Source organism: Cydia strobilella, chromosome 6, assembly GCF_947568885.1.
Source record: "Cydia strobilella chromosome 6, ilCydStro3.1, whole genome shotgun sequence".
Classification (NCBI taxonomy): domain Eukaryota; kingdom Metazoa; phylum Arthropoda; class Insecta; order Lepidoptera; family Tortricidae; genus Cydia; species Cydia strobilella.
Window position 1 is genome coordinate 16,761,324 of NC_086046.1, and position 14,870 is coordinate 16,776,193.

At 37.6% G+C, this 14,870-nt stretch overlaps 1 protein-coding gene across 2 annotated transcripts in view; it reads right to left on the reverse strand.

Moving 5' to 3' along the window:
• LOC134742489 (fringe glycosyltransferase) overlaps positions 1-829 on the reverse strand; it is a 28,912-nt gene extending 28,083 nt beyond the window's left edge. The window contains exon 1 of one of the 2 annotated variants that reach the window (XM_063675701.1): positions 305-829. In XM_063675701.1, coding sequence (XP_063531771.1) covers positions 305-613 — 309 coding nt within the window. In that variant the 5' untranslated portion in view covers positions 614-829. The remainder of the gene's footprint in view (positions 1-304) is intronic. The other variant, XM_063675703.1, reaches the window with a different exon arrangement.
• Between the last annotated feature and the right edge of the window lie 14,041 nt (positions 830-14,870).

The following is a 14,870-nucleotide window of genomic DNA, read 5'->3' on the forward strand; positions in this document are numbered from 1 at the left end:
AGTGCAAAAAATAGTCTTTGCCTTGCTCAGTAGGTTCTTCCAATGCAACTTCGGAACAGTCATTAAGATGCTGGCGGATGATAGCTCTTGTAAAAATAAATATTGTTGACCACTAACAAGGTACGAGTAGGTACCTACTCACTTTATCTTATTTGAATAATCTTGTTGGTTAACTTGTTTTGACATCTTTATAAGTCCTTTGCCGGGAGATCTGACAGTTGTCTTAAACAAACAAGTTTGTCATTTGGCCTGACATCTATCTTAAAAACTTAACTAATTAAATGTGAGAACTCAAAATGGTTACCTGGTTTTTTGCCAATTGAAACCATGTCTTCAATATTATGGGCAGTCTTGTTTTTTCATAATATTTTGTAGTTTTAACACTTATAAACAAATCATCCAATGTTATCTTTTTTGTCGTATCACTGTCATTAACACTAGATTTAGTCACTGGGTCTATAGTCAGTTCTTGCACTTGCACTCGTGGTTCTTGGAAGTTAGAGACACCGCCCTGGTACACCAACAGGGTGCAGTATAAGAAAGCGATGATCGCGGCAACTTTAATCAGCTTTCGGCTCGCCATGCCCGAGCCGAATGACGCCAAAGCGCGCATGAGCTTCAAAAAGCTTCCCCGTCTCTTCACTCATCTGTTGGATTTTGTTTACCGAAATGTTATTGATAAACAGCACGCAAGAAACAAGCTGTGGTGCTGAGTCAAAGAACGGTTACAAACTAATAAAAATGTAGCACAGGGCTTCGAACATGCCCGCGCCTCCGCGCAGCCGCCCCACCACGTGGTGCGAGCGAGAGATCGGATGTGCGGCGCCGCTCGGGGCTGAACTACCTGCGCGCGCGCCGCCCGACCTCCTGTTCCCATCTCTTTCCGTACACCCGTAGAAAACCAGTATCGGTGTGACCTCGAAATCCACAATTACTGAGGGTAGTCAGTATTCATACTATCCTGGTTTGATTGAGACATGTGCTAGTAAGTGATGGGATTAACAACCCTTGCAACGCCGGCAGCTACTCCCGTGTCAATGGCTGGAGTAATTGATGCCTACAGTATCGTCAACTTTTGAACCTTGCTCGTACTCTTGTATTGGCGGTATAAACAACCAACAATAACCCTTTGTTAGAATCATCTTAATACATACACTTAACTGGTGCATTATGTAATGTAAACGTAGTCCTTTGATGAACACGAATACAAGTGTTTTATCTTTATAAATAAAAATATGACCAAGCCCGGGTTACGACACCGGTGATAAGTGCTTCGTACTATTGTATGAATCGTTCTGATCTGACAGGGTTGCCACCCATACTATATTATATAGTATTGTACTATATTTCAGTTAATTGTACTATATATTATACAAAAACAATATAGTACGAAAAATACTATATTTTCATCACTCAAGAAAGGTTTATACAAAATGTCACCGATATCGCATCGTATGCGACTTAGATTTTTAATTCGCCTCAAGTCGGCGTCCTATTTTTTATCATTTTTCCCAGTAAATACTAAATACTATATTTTTTCAATATTTTGACAAAAATACTATGTGTGTATAGAAAAAAGGTGGCAACCCTATCTGACGCTAGCCGCCCGTAAATCAAAACTTGCAAAGACAAATGCAATAGGTATACTGGTTATATCAAAACATAATGAAATAAAAGGCTTTATTATAAGCCTCTGGGCTACAGGTAATGCAGAAGTTATAAAGCTTCTATTTTAGATGTACGTAGACAGAAAAACAAAACAATATTGCTGGAAATTATTTGAAGCACTAACAAAAATAAGCTGATAGTTGTGCAATAAAGAGTATTGTATTGTATTATAGGTATTACAAAATGCAATTCGAAGGCATCCAATATACCTACTTATATTGGTGACACAGTTTGAAGGCACATTTCTATAAGGAACAAATTATTCTGAATTTCTCTGTATAATTGTAAGTCTCTGTATATAAGCAAATCATTTCGTAAAATGTTATCCAGGAGATCAAAAAAATTACAATATTACTTATTTATATTAACACCAAAATATTTACAACAATGACAAATACGTTAGTTGACAAGCAACATGACAACTTCGAGTATGGATGGTATAGAAAGGATGCCAATCTCCTATGGCAGAATCTCAGAATAATGACTAAAGCATAGAAGTCGGGCAAAAATGCTTCGCAAATATGTATACCCGTACTTTACTTCCTTACGAATTAGATAATGTGCCGAAAAGAGATGCATATATGCTTGTTATTTCTCATTTACGTACGGTGTCATAAGTTTGATAATTTGCTAGGGATGTGACTGTGTCGACTTTTTATATCGATAAATTATGCATAAGTTTATGTGCCGTGTAAAAGAATAATCACGAAATTGGCAAATTGATCTGGCTAATGAAAGTTGAACCTAAAAAAACGCGGCAATTTCAAGAAATCTGTAGCAGGCGGCTCGTTGAAATGAATTGAAATGCGTGGAATACAAGGATTGCATAACTTTTATACTTTTTATAATTTTCATATTCTAAAAATCATTAAAAAGTATAAAAATTTTGCAATCCTTGGAATCAAAGAGCCGCCTGATATGAGGATTAATGCATGTACCTAATATAGCTTTTATCTCATTTGCAGTCTACCACTCAGAACCGTCTAACTATACCTCTCGTTTTTTTATCATTAGAAAGAAGGCGAGCGATCTTAACGTGTCGTTTTATCGAAAAACACTTTGAAAATAAGTCACAACAAATATAATATACGATCATTTACATACTTTTGCTTTCATAAGTAAAATATTGCTATATTTATAAAAAAACTTGTGAATAAAAAGACACGTGGAAATGGTTTACCGTTTTTTCTAATGCTAAAAGACTAAGTATAGTTTCTAGTCATGTACAGTCAGCTGCAGAGAAAAGGCACCCCCCCTGCATACAAAGTTCTGTAAATTAGTATGGACGTGGGGTACCTTTTCTGTGCAGCTGACTGTACCAAATAGGAAATGAAAAAAAAAACGTTCGTGTAATATTTTTTTTTTATTTAATAATAGGGAATATTACGCGAAACTCGGCGTAGGTGGCGCCACTATCACAATCTGAGGGTCTATCGCGAAACAAGAAAATCGATCATCTAACATCTCTGTCACTCTTGCGTATTCGAGCGATAAAGAGGCAGCTAGATAACGAAATTTCGGATTCGAGTTTTCCGGTAGGTCCCCTGAAAACTTGTCAAAAACCTGTTAAAGGTAGAGTATGAATAAGTTACGATACGGTGCACTAAAAAAGCTAGTGCTGCACTCTGGTGGCAGAACATTTCAGTAATATCCCCTATTCCTCGTCCTTTGGAAATCTGAAATAAAAAGTTGAGTTTTGTGACCAACAATATTAATAAAAGGATCATTCATCAATGATCATTAATGTCTTTTTTATTAGGGTTCCGTACCCAAAGGGTAAAGACGGGACCCTATTACTAATACTTCGCTGTCCGTCTGTCTGTCACCAGGCTGTATCTCATGAACCGTGATAGCTAGACAGTTGAAATTTTCACAGATGATGTATTTCTGTTGCCGCTATAACAACAAATACTAAAAAGTACGGTCCCCTTGGTGCGCGCGTCCGACCCGCACTTGACCGGTTTTTAGTATTAAACTATAGTCTGGCAAACACAATCTGTCAGTAAGTAAGAACAAAGAAAACTATAGGTACAGTCAAAGGCAAAAATATCGATCCAGACAAATGGCTTAAAAATATGTGAACACGATTTTATTGTCTGAGCGTACACATATTTTTGAGACTTTGGGAATGTATATATATTTATGCCCTTGACTGTACTCATCAATTAAAATGAGACAGTCCTGGGCCAAACTATAAGAAAGCTGTAAATGTCGATAGGTTATTGATCTGAGGTCGATACATCACTATGCCAAAAATATAACCTTTCATACTTAGCAGAAAAATTCGAAAATTTATGCAAAAATCTATATAGACTTGAATGCAAGTAATAATTACATAAACAATATATCGATTTCTATGTTTAGGGTCAGGTCCTATAAATTAATTTCTTCAAAATTGAACAAAACTCACCGATTAAAGGTTATCGGTTCGTGCGTATTTTCTTTTCTTCCTGTATTCGATTTACAGCCCTCGATCACACAAGACATTATCACAAAGGGAACTTCAAACCATTACAAATAAAAACAACACGTTTTCCAACAATCTTTCAGGAATAGCAAGAATATAATTAAAATAAACCAAGATGACCGCTGAAACATCCCGAAATATTTCAACTAAAATAATACGACTATGTCAAGTTGTTACAGTTGACACCTACCTGTGAAATAACGAACTTATATTTTATTTGGCTGGATTATATTATAGAACCACATAGGACCATTTGACATTTCCCTCAGTTCATCTTATGACAATACTGAAAAAAACGAAAGAACTTGCGGATTGTTGTCTCACTCACTCATAGACAAAAAGTAATAACGTGTTGTGAATACGATATCTTTTACCAAGCTTTTATTTTTGCCCGGCTTCTTTGCTTTAGTCATTATTCTGAGGGCAGAATTGTTGCAAAAGTGAGCTTTCAGCTTTAAATAATAGTTCCTAATCTCTCCGGTGGCGCTAGTTAGGCTCTGGGACATGAGTATAACATGAACCAACAAATAACCCGACCAAATTACGTAGGTTGTTTTTGGTAGTATTTCGGGTGTATGGTGGCGCCGCCTAATTACTGTTTTTTGATGGACACTTTTCATACATAGAGATTTGGCTCCTTTATATAGTCTCCATGACTTCGAGCATGAAAAACTAAATCCGTCGAAAACACTAGGAATACAACCTCATCATAACCACAGATCATAACCATTTGTTATTTTTCGGTTTTTGACTTGGCTCGTTTCTGACAACTGTACTCAACATAAAGTAATGACAATTTTTTTTACTAGGTATGTAATAAATGTAATAAAGAACAATTTGCTCATATTTCATCTATTTATTTTTAAGATATGAAACATTAATTTGATGAGGGTGTTTAATTTGTGTCGAGAAACTATTAGGTACATTAATATTACCATGTACAGTCAGCAGCATGTACACTAAGCGGGCGAGGTGTTCAAAATGATCTGGACGCGACTTTATTGTTAAGAGAATAAGAGCGCGTCAAGGTAATTTTGAACACCTTGCCCGCTTAGCAACTTCTGCTGCTGACTGTACCTGAATTTATTTTTCATTTGTAAGTATTGTGTAAATTCTTACAAATGAAAAATAAATTCAGCTTAAACCCTCGCAACCCAACCCCCTAAATTTAATTTCCTTGCACTATAAATGTTCCAAATTTTAGCTTTTAGAAAAACGCATTTAACCGACTTGCAAAACCAGTGATCCCATATTTAAGTGCATCGTGAACAAAGTTTTGTACGAAGAACTACAAATAAAAAAAATAAAAAGGTCATATCGAAGGCGTCCTTCCACTACAAAAACGATTGTAGAGTATATAGGCTTTTAATAAGTAAGTTCTAATCAAATGTAAGTAGATTGAACAGTGTAAAAGCAATGTGAAAAAATCATTCTTGAGGAAAAGAAAAGACTGTCCTACATTTGCAAATTTGGATGCTTTCTCAAGTGTTCGGTCACGTTTCACTTCATCATAGCGCTAATTTGTTTCCATTGATCAACAAAACATCATTGTTCGTCCGACAGCGATGACTACCCACCAGCATACTGTTGCCCGACTTAAAAAACAGCCGCAACAAGCATAAAAAGCAAGTACCCTTACTACCTTTCATCTTTCACGCATGTCAAACGATACCCTCCGTCCAGCCGTGGGTGGTAATGAAATTAAGAGCCAGTCATTGTTGCGTTAAATTCCGCTCAAATGAGATAATAAAAGATGAAATTGCCTACCCGAGATTAACAGCATGATTTTTTAAAGTGCCGAGAGAAAGAACAAGAATATTGATTCACGCAGCTAATTTTCAATTGTCTATTTATCTCGTATTGATGAGAAATGTCTCTTAATTTCAATTATGTGGTTTGTTTACCTTGGAACTTTTCTTCTTAATAAATTGTCGCTGCAACAATCATCTGGCAAGATGCTGTGGCCAATGATGGTGATCATGGTTGGTTTATCTCTGCGTTACTATTTAAGCAAAATTATAGGCTTTTTTTTTAGAGCAGTGCCTATTGGTTGCAGTTGGTTTATACGATCCGATGTCATGGTCAATTGGACAATATGTACGGTTCGTCTATAATGAAGATCTTTTAGAATGAAATTACGATTTAGTAACTAATTAAAGTGGGTACTTAGGAGATTAGTACTGCCATATAAGGCAAGTAACAGCAACACTGGAAACATTTAATTGTTTACCATATTCTCGATGATTTCGAAATTTAAATTACCTAATATATATACTTATATATTTTTTAAAGTTTTGGCTGTCGTTTTCTATCAGCCTTGCTATCCAAGCCCCTGAATATATTTCCCACATAATATTAGAACCCCAAGTTCCGTGTCGATTAATGGAGTAGAAAATAATTCATTCGAATTCGACACTATTATCAACTAACCATTCATTGTTCCCGCTCATTCCCACGGTCATGGCTGGAATTCCCTATTCTATAAAAGCCTAACTACTTGTATAATTTGCTTACACTTACGTCTTCTCTTGATGGATTTGTATTGGCGTGTGCGCAGCTCATTACGGGCTTAGCTCCCGCAATTAGTGATGAGATAGTTCGACTTTCATAATGCCGCGATTACATCCCGTTATTTCATAGTGTCTAATGGTAGACCACCAATACTTTGCTTACAGTTACCGTTGTTATGTTTGCAAAACTTAAGTCCCCGGCAAGCTCAGCCGAATTTCACCTTCCCATACAAATGGAGTTTCGTTCTCATTTTAAACCTACGGGCTGGATTGTAATGAAACTTTGCACATATAATGACGTAGCTCCAGTTTATAGAAAATTTGTACTTACAATAGGATAAGGTATATCTAGGTCTGTAATTAGTTTATGTAGGTTCAGATACAATTTCATATAAAACTTGTTTTTGCTCTATTTCGTTTGTTTTTTAAAATAAAGCTATATAAACTAATTACAGATCTAGATATACTACATGTTATTGTATGTGCAAAGTTTCATTACAATCCAATACGTAGTTTCAAAATGAGAACGAAACTCCGTTTGTATGCGAAGGTGAAATTCGGCCGAGCTTGCCGGAGACTTAACAATAACAATAAATAATAGTTGTTAGACCCTGGCGGGTGCTGTCTCTGCGTGCGTTCCTTGACACGGGCAATGACAGTATCCGCTCGGCGTATCACTTACATGTCATTAAAGTGTCAAAAAGGCATCTACGTGTTGGCTTCGGCTCCGCACACGCCTCTTAAAGGTCCGGAATACTATTGCTACGTCTATGCGATATGTATGCATTCTTAATGCCAAGTTGGTGCATAGTTAGCGTGGTCAGAGTCACACCGGAGCGGCTTGCGAATAAGCATCCAATATGAACACCGTCTTAACAAGGGTACATTATCCTGCAGAAAGCGGTTTAATACAATAAACGTCGTATTTATTACAGTTTCGGTAACAGCAAGTGAACAGATTGGTGACGTCCGGGCGCAGCCGACGCTGCCATTATCCAATTTAAATTCATTTATTACGCGCGTTGATACGGAGGGAAAGGATTGTGTACAAGTTGAACAAGACTCGTTGTGTATGAAGGTGGCTTGCTGTTTCCTTGACTTAAATTACTATATTGCAATTATATAGGGAAAATTGGATTGATTTGATTGAATTAAATTGAACAAAATATTTTTCCGATTCCGTATTTCATTACTTTAATTTTAACAGATTGCAATATATTTTACACAATAAACTATAATTGAATACAGTTACCTACTAATAGACTAATGTCACCTGCAAAGGAAAGTTTGTTCACTTAAGCCAACTTAGGTGATCAGGTTCTTTTATTTATAGACCATTACTTAGGTTATAGTTACAAAATCTTATTGCTGTATTTCATCATCATCATCATCATATCAGCCCTCTATCGCCCACTGCTGGGCATAGGCCTCTCTTCCAGTACGCCACTTGTCCCGGTCCAGGGCTAATCTCATTATTATTATCATTATTATTGCTGAATTTACTTAATATAAAGTAGAAATTTATTGTGTCCTATACCTATTACATGTTTGTGCGATTGATATAAATACGAAATATTTATCAGTACGGTTTTTACTCACTATTATTTTTAGTCGCTTTTGGCGACATGTTTCGGATTCTTTGGGAATCCATCCTCAGGCACGAGTGTCCGCGGCGGTTGTTCGTCGTGCACTGCCCGCGCCGCCCGCCTCGTCGCTCGTTGCGCACGCGCTGATGGGGCGGGGGCGGGGGGCGCGGGGCAGTCCGCAGATGGAGTCGTCAAGTGAAGGTCTGGTAGGGCGGCTGTATCGAACGAAGTCAAGCACACTGCACTCACTATGTCCCCGCGATCGTCACAACACACTTGCCGCTTGACCCTAGGTATTATAGGCTTCCATGCAGGTGGCAACATCCAGCCTCCGTCCCGATTGAAATTAGGGCGGCGTGAAATTTCAATCGCCTCGCGAATCTTACGCGGCACAAAACATTTCTCCCGTACCAGTAATCTCGCTTTATCGAAACGAATGAAATGGGACGCGCCTATATCGTTCGCATGCTCTGCCACAGCTGAGTTCCTGGTGTCCATGTTCTTTACGCTGCGTATGTGTTCCGACAACCTAGTGGAGACATTCCTTCCGGTCTCACCGACATACGCCCTACCACAATCGCAAGGTATCACGTATACCCCCGGGCTCCCCAGCGGGTCCTTGTCCTTTGGAGAGCGCAGCAACTGCCTGACTTTGGTATGGGGTCGGAAGATTGTCCTAATGCTAAAACTTCGGCGTAATAGGCGTCCAATTCTATCCGTTATCCCCTTAATAAAAGGCAAGACGACAGGTGCTCTCTTGACCGTTTGTACTTGCCTTAATGTACCCGTACTTGCTGCTCGCTGACTCTGTCTCCAATTGTACCCATTGCTCTCTAATACCTGCCTTACATGCTGCAGCTCCTCTTGCACGTACTGCGGGTCACATAGCCGTAAAGCCCTATTGATGAGCGCGCGTGGAACCGAAGACAAATGTGCGGGGTGATGGTGTGAGTCAGCTTGCAGGTACCGCTCAGACGAGGCGGGCGGCGCGGGCAGTGCACGACGAACAACCGCCGCGGACACTCGTGCCTGAGGATGGATTCCCAAAGAATCCGAAACATGTCGCCAAAAGCGACTAAAAATAATAGTGAGTAAAAACCGTACTGATAAATATTTTGAAATATGTCTCACGATAGTTTAAGTGCGATATAAATACGTTTGAGAATAAAGCCTTCTAGAGACGGCACTTAGTCCGAAAGATCGAGCTCGTCTGCTCGCTACCGCGGAATGGGAGTCGGCTCTGTGCTTGCAGATATGTACTTCCATCCACAACAATAGGCACATTTCTGGACATTACCACATTCGGGTGGCCACATGCCTTAAGGCGCCTATTACCAGTCCGCGGGACGATATCGGCCTGTCAGTTGTTTGGAACTGTCAATTTTTTGTTATAGCTGACAGGCTGATATCGTCCGGCGGACTGGTAATGGGTAGAATAGGGGCTTTAGAATAGGGGCATCATGCCGCACCGGTGCCAATTCGGAGTTATGGTAGAGTCTGGGTTACCGCGGCCTCTCATGCGGCCGTTGTGCTGGGAGAATAGCTCGGCACGCCAGCCTTAACAACGTTATCCGGAGGGCCCTTGTCAGTGCCAAGGTGCCTCCAGCCGAACGGAATGACGCTGGTTCCCAGAGGTCTGGCCAATATTCCGCTTAGCGGATCAGCATTGTTATACAGCGGGGCAATGCGGCCAGCCTTCTAGGCCTACCGAGCGACCACGATTTAGGTAAAAAGTGTTTTATTTTAATGTTTAACTAATAAAATTGCATTTCGTTGTATTAATAAATTTACCTCATAAGATTTAATACTTAGTATTAAAACATGCCAAAACACTCAAGCCAGTTCGATAATTCTGAAACCGAAACCCAGTCAGACTTGTAGCTTAGTATACTGGGCTACCCAAGCAAATAAAAATTCAGTTGCTTATTTTAAGCACTAGTCTATCCAAAACAAGTTTTGTGGTCCACTGTATAAGTAAGAGGATAATAGATAAATCGACGTAAGCCGACGTGTGATGTGACGGGATATCGTTCGGATTAAATTGAGTGTTCTTAATACGTTTATTTCGATACACGCAGGTTTTGTCCGGTATTGGCTCTGATACGATTAAAACGGATTAAATCATAATTAAATTAACATAAAGTTTAATTTTTTTTGTTGCTACAGTGATTCTAACCCTTTGATGTTCATACTGTCAGTTCAAATGGAGGCAGACGTCTATCAAAACGGGAAGAATATATGCATCTATAGACCTAATACGTGCCAGGCCATAATCAGGTTTTTTAGGTAATGATATTGCTTGCGTCCGGTTCGTTATGGGACTGCAGGCGTGTGTCAAAATTTAATTTGCTATGCGAAGTGCATTGTCATTAGAGATAAAACTACTTAACATTTTATGACTTCATTGAGATGGAATTTATATGTTTATTAGAGCCTTTAATGGAGACACTTTTTTCTATTATTATATATTTTTAGAGTTCCAAGTCTTATTTCTACCGCCTCATCTCCCTTAATCGGACAACCAATGGTACCGTAATATGGATTCGTACCGAAGTACCATTAAATGTAGGAAATTTCACCTGAATTGGATCCCAGAAAATGGACTAAAAATGGTGGACGAATAAAATTTTATCACAGGTTAGCTAAAAAGCTTGTTAAATTCTTCAGACTAGTGTACGGCACTGTGTGGCACAAGCATTTTTGTACTGAATATGCTTGTGCCGCACAGTGCCGCAACTGGTGCAATCCGCGATTAGGTACCTACTTTTTCTGACATCTCAGTTATTAGAACACTTTACGCCATTTAATGAACCACCATTGTAACATCTGCTCAGTAACACAACCACTGACCTCAAAAGTTTGATTCTACCTTATTAAAATTAGAGTAATAAGCAGATTACCTCCCGTTGTTCCGGTAACTTTAGTTGACTTTCGGAACCCTTTTCCGCCGTTTCAATCCAGTGATGGATTAATGACCTTTATCAGGAACTTAGGAGTATCCGTTAATTCCCATTGTCTCGTTCAATCCACGTTTAAATAATAAAAGGGCCGGAAAGGTTTCGGTGACCTCTTGATTCATCTGAACCGCTACTTAACTGTATGAAATATCACCCAACCACAATGTAAAAAGTTAGTCTAGACTGTGACCCAACTATGGTCTTAAACTTAAATAACTTCGTTTTAATTTATTTATATGGTCCATATTTGTAATTCGATTTTGTTTATTTTTTTCTTTTTTAATTATAATTAAGAATAAAAAAAATAAATTAAATAAATTAGCATTATAATGCTAATTTATTTTATAGCATAATTTTATTCTCGTACCTAGAAAATGCATTGTGACCCTATGTAACTGACTTGGACTGTGTTAGGTATTACTAATTTTACTAATTTAGTATTGTGTCATTCATATAGCAGTTACGAGTAAGGCATGACTTCTTTTGAAAGAGCTCTATTGGGTCACGCGTGACGAGTCACGTTTTTGGAAGCCTATTTTGGAGGCTATGAATATGACAAAACTTCTATGGATGATTTAAACCTATTGAGATATTTTTGGTCACGCTACTTAGGGCCACTTGCACCGTTCAGTAACCCGGGGTTAACCGGTTGAATCTGGATTTACCATGGTTACCAGTACAATTTGACACTGGGTTAACGGTTTAACTGGTTAACCCCGGATTAGTGGGATGGTGCAAGTGGTGCTCATAGTATATTTAGCATCGCAGAATATAAAATATATGCTGGTTTTGGTATGAGATAGGCAGATTCACTGTTTATCATGAGTGGCACGTGTATTACTTACAAAAACGAATCCCGGACTCGATACAAATATACATGGTCAATATTATTATAAATTTGTGGCCTTAATCGAATTTAAACTATCGTGAGACATATTTGCTTAACTTAACTTAATATTGTCTTCGGTTTTTATCGCGTATATATATCTTTACTTGAAAATAATTGTAGTGTATAACTAGCCTTATGAACCGATTTTGCATGTACAACCAGCCTTAAAGTTTGTAGTCTATGATTGTTCATTATTTTAGTATGTGGGTATTTTTGCATTTTGTAATTTTTCCTCAGTCACCCGTTGACCACGAACGCTGTAAAGAGTTCGAAACGTCGGGATGTATTATAAATTCAATATACGCGATATAATCCGTTTTCATAGTTTTATTTCTTAACTTAACTTAGTTTAACTTAGTTTTTTAATTTGTGGCCTTGTATATGTCACACCAACACCAGAATGGTTTATTCTGGTGTGACATACAAGCTTTGATAATATGATATTGATTTGTCATTACTTGCTATGCATTTTGTTCATATTTGTACTAATATATAAGTACTGAGACTAACTGAGAGTAACGGCTTTGGTTCCATTTTTCTATTTGCTGCCCTATTTAACTCTAGAAATTCCGACAAAACCATTTAATATGCCATAAAACATTAAAACAATAGCGCACTGTGGCTTGCAGACAGCTAAACAAATGGCCACAGCCGAAATATTAATAGCTGCCTCACTGAGAAACGACGTTAAAGGTAGACTGCCTGTGGAGATAAACTTTCCTGACGCAAATCAATTAGACGTGTACTCTGTGGGATCTCTGTTGTTGCCTGTTTTATTTTATCTGTTAATATTCAGGTTTCATGCAATTAATTTTGGGGCTATTAAATGTCGGTTGTGATTTGTTTGTTGTTTGTATCTAAAGTGTGTTTTAAAATTTTATTAATTATGATGACACAACGTAGAGAGTTAGACTATTGGCGTTACTGATAAACGCCCGTCAAGTCACAACAACAACAACCGTGGTAACAAGCTCTTGATAATCGTTTGTCTTTATCCATCATTTAGACATTAGTGTTTGTTAGAAAGGGTCGAACAGAGGTTTGCTAAGTTTTATGAATAAGCGCCACTTGCACCATCCACTAACCCGGGGTTAAGCGGTTAAACCGTTATCCCTGTGTAAAATTGTACTGGTAACCATGGTAACTCCAGGTTTAATTGGCTAACCCCGGGTTAGTGAATGGTGTAAGTGGCAATAAGAGTGTATAGGTGGAGTCTGCAACAGATAGAGTACGATAAAAAGCATTAAACTGGCAATATCTTAATTTATATCATATAGAGTAAAATAATGGCATTTTCTATTTAAATCAATAAATGTAAATGTTGGAATAAATGTTCGCGCTAAATGAGACAGGAAAAATAATTCAGAAAGCAACTGGTTCAAAATAAACCAGAATAAATCGATTGCAATATTTCTAATAAGACATACTTATCAAAGAACTCACCGGCTTCATATCTAAATAGCAAGCAAAGAAACCAACTTGAAAGCTGATACAAACAAACAAAAAGAACATAGAGATTCATCTTCATTAAAAGATCTCAGTGTTTTTTTGTGGGCGGCCTAAGAATTATTTGGCTTGAAACCGTGGGTAACGCCCACAGGAATTCCTTCTATCATCCCTAACCCTTTAAGTTTGTCCTCTGTGTCCTACAATCGCAAATACAAAAAAAAGGATATAATGCCTTATATATATCCTATTTTTTTTTTGTATAAGCGATTATTAACATTAATGAAGAAAAAACTAATATGGCTTGGAAATTTTCTTAGCATACCGTGTTTCTAGAATCCATATATTATACTCGCCACTATAAATAGTTATTTTAGATAATAGTGCAGAAAAAAGGAAATTCGAAACGAGTGGCGATAAATTAAAACACGACCGCAGGGAGTGCTTTAAATCGACACGAGTTGCGAATTACCTTTTCGCACGTGTATCGAACAACGTTTTACGGTACATAATTATGGCCCTTTAAACTTTCGACATATGCACAAAAAGTGCACTTTACGCACTAGTGCGAGAAAGTAGCACCATATGTACTGTAATAGTTATTTGTTATACAAGGGTGCAAAGTTGTATTTTACCCGCGAGTGTTTTAACACACGAGAAGTAAAATACATTTGCACCCGTGTGTAACACAAAACCTTTCCCCCATACTATAGCGAGGAAAGTGCAACATCCACAGGCGTTAGATCATCTTCATCAACTGGAATCACTCATTTTTTTACGATATTATAACAAAAAACTGGAAATTCTGTACTTTTACGTGAGAAGTTTTTAAGTAAAATTTTTGTTGACAATGTTGACATTTCTGACGTATGAAATGTCAATGATGCATTTTGAAGTTGCATCGACTTGTGCGTTCAGAATTATATTTAACATAATTATTAAAAAACAAACGTTTATTATGGAATTTTAAGGTTTATGACTTAAAATCATTAAATAAAGCTAAATTTGGTGTTTTTTATTAGATTCTCAAACCATTTATTTAATGATAATTAATATCGAACGAACCATTATTATGAGCGTTTTACGTTTTATTATCTGTCAAGCTACTTAAACACGCTCCATTCAAGGTCAAATTACTTTCCACACTAGTGGATAAAATGCGTTTTTATCCGCTTGTTTTAAAGGATAAAAGACGGCTTTCCGAGCTAGTGAGGGGAAAAATCATTTTCAGTCTAAATCTAAAATATCTGTAGAATACCCATACTTATGCGAATACTCGTAGTGTGAACATTAATTACCTACAGGTCACTCTACTAAATTATGCTATTTATTTGTATCTATTTTTAC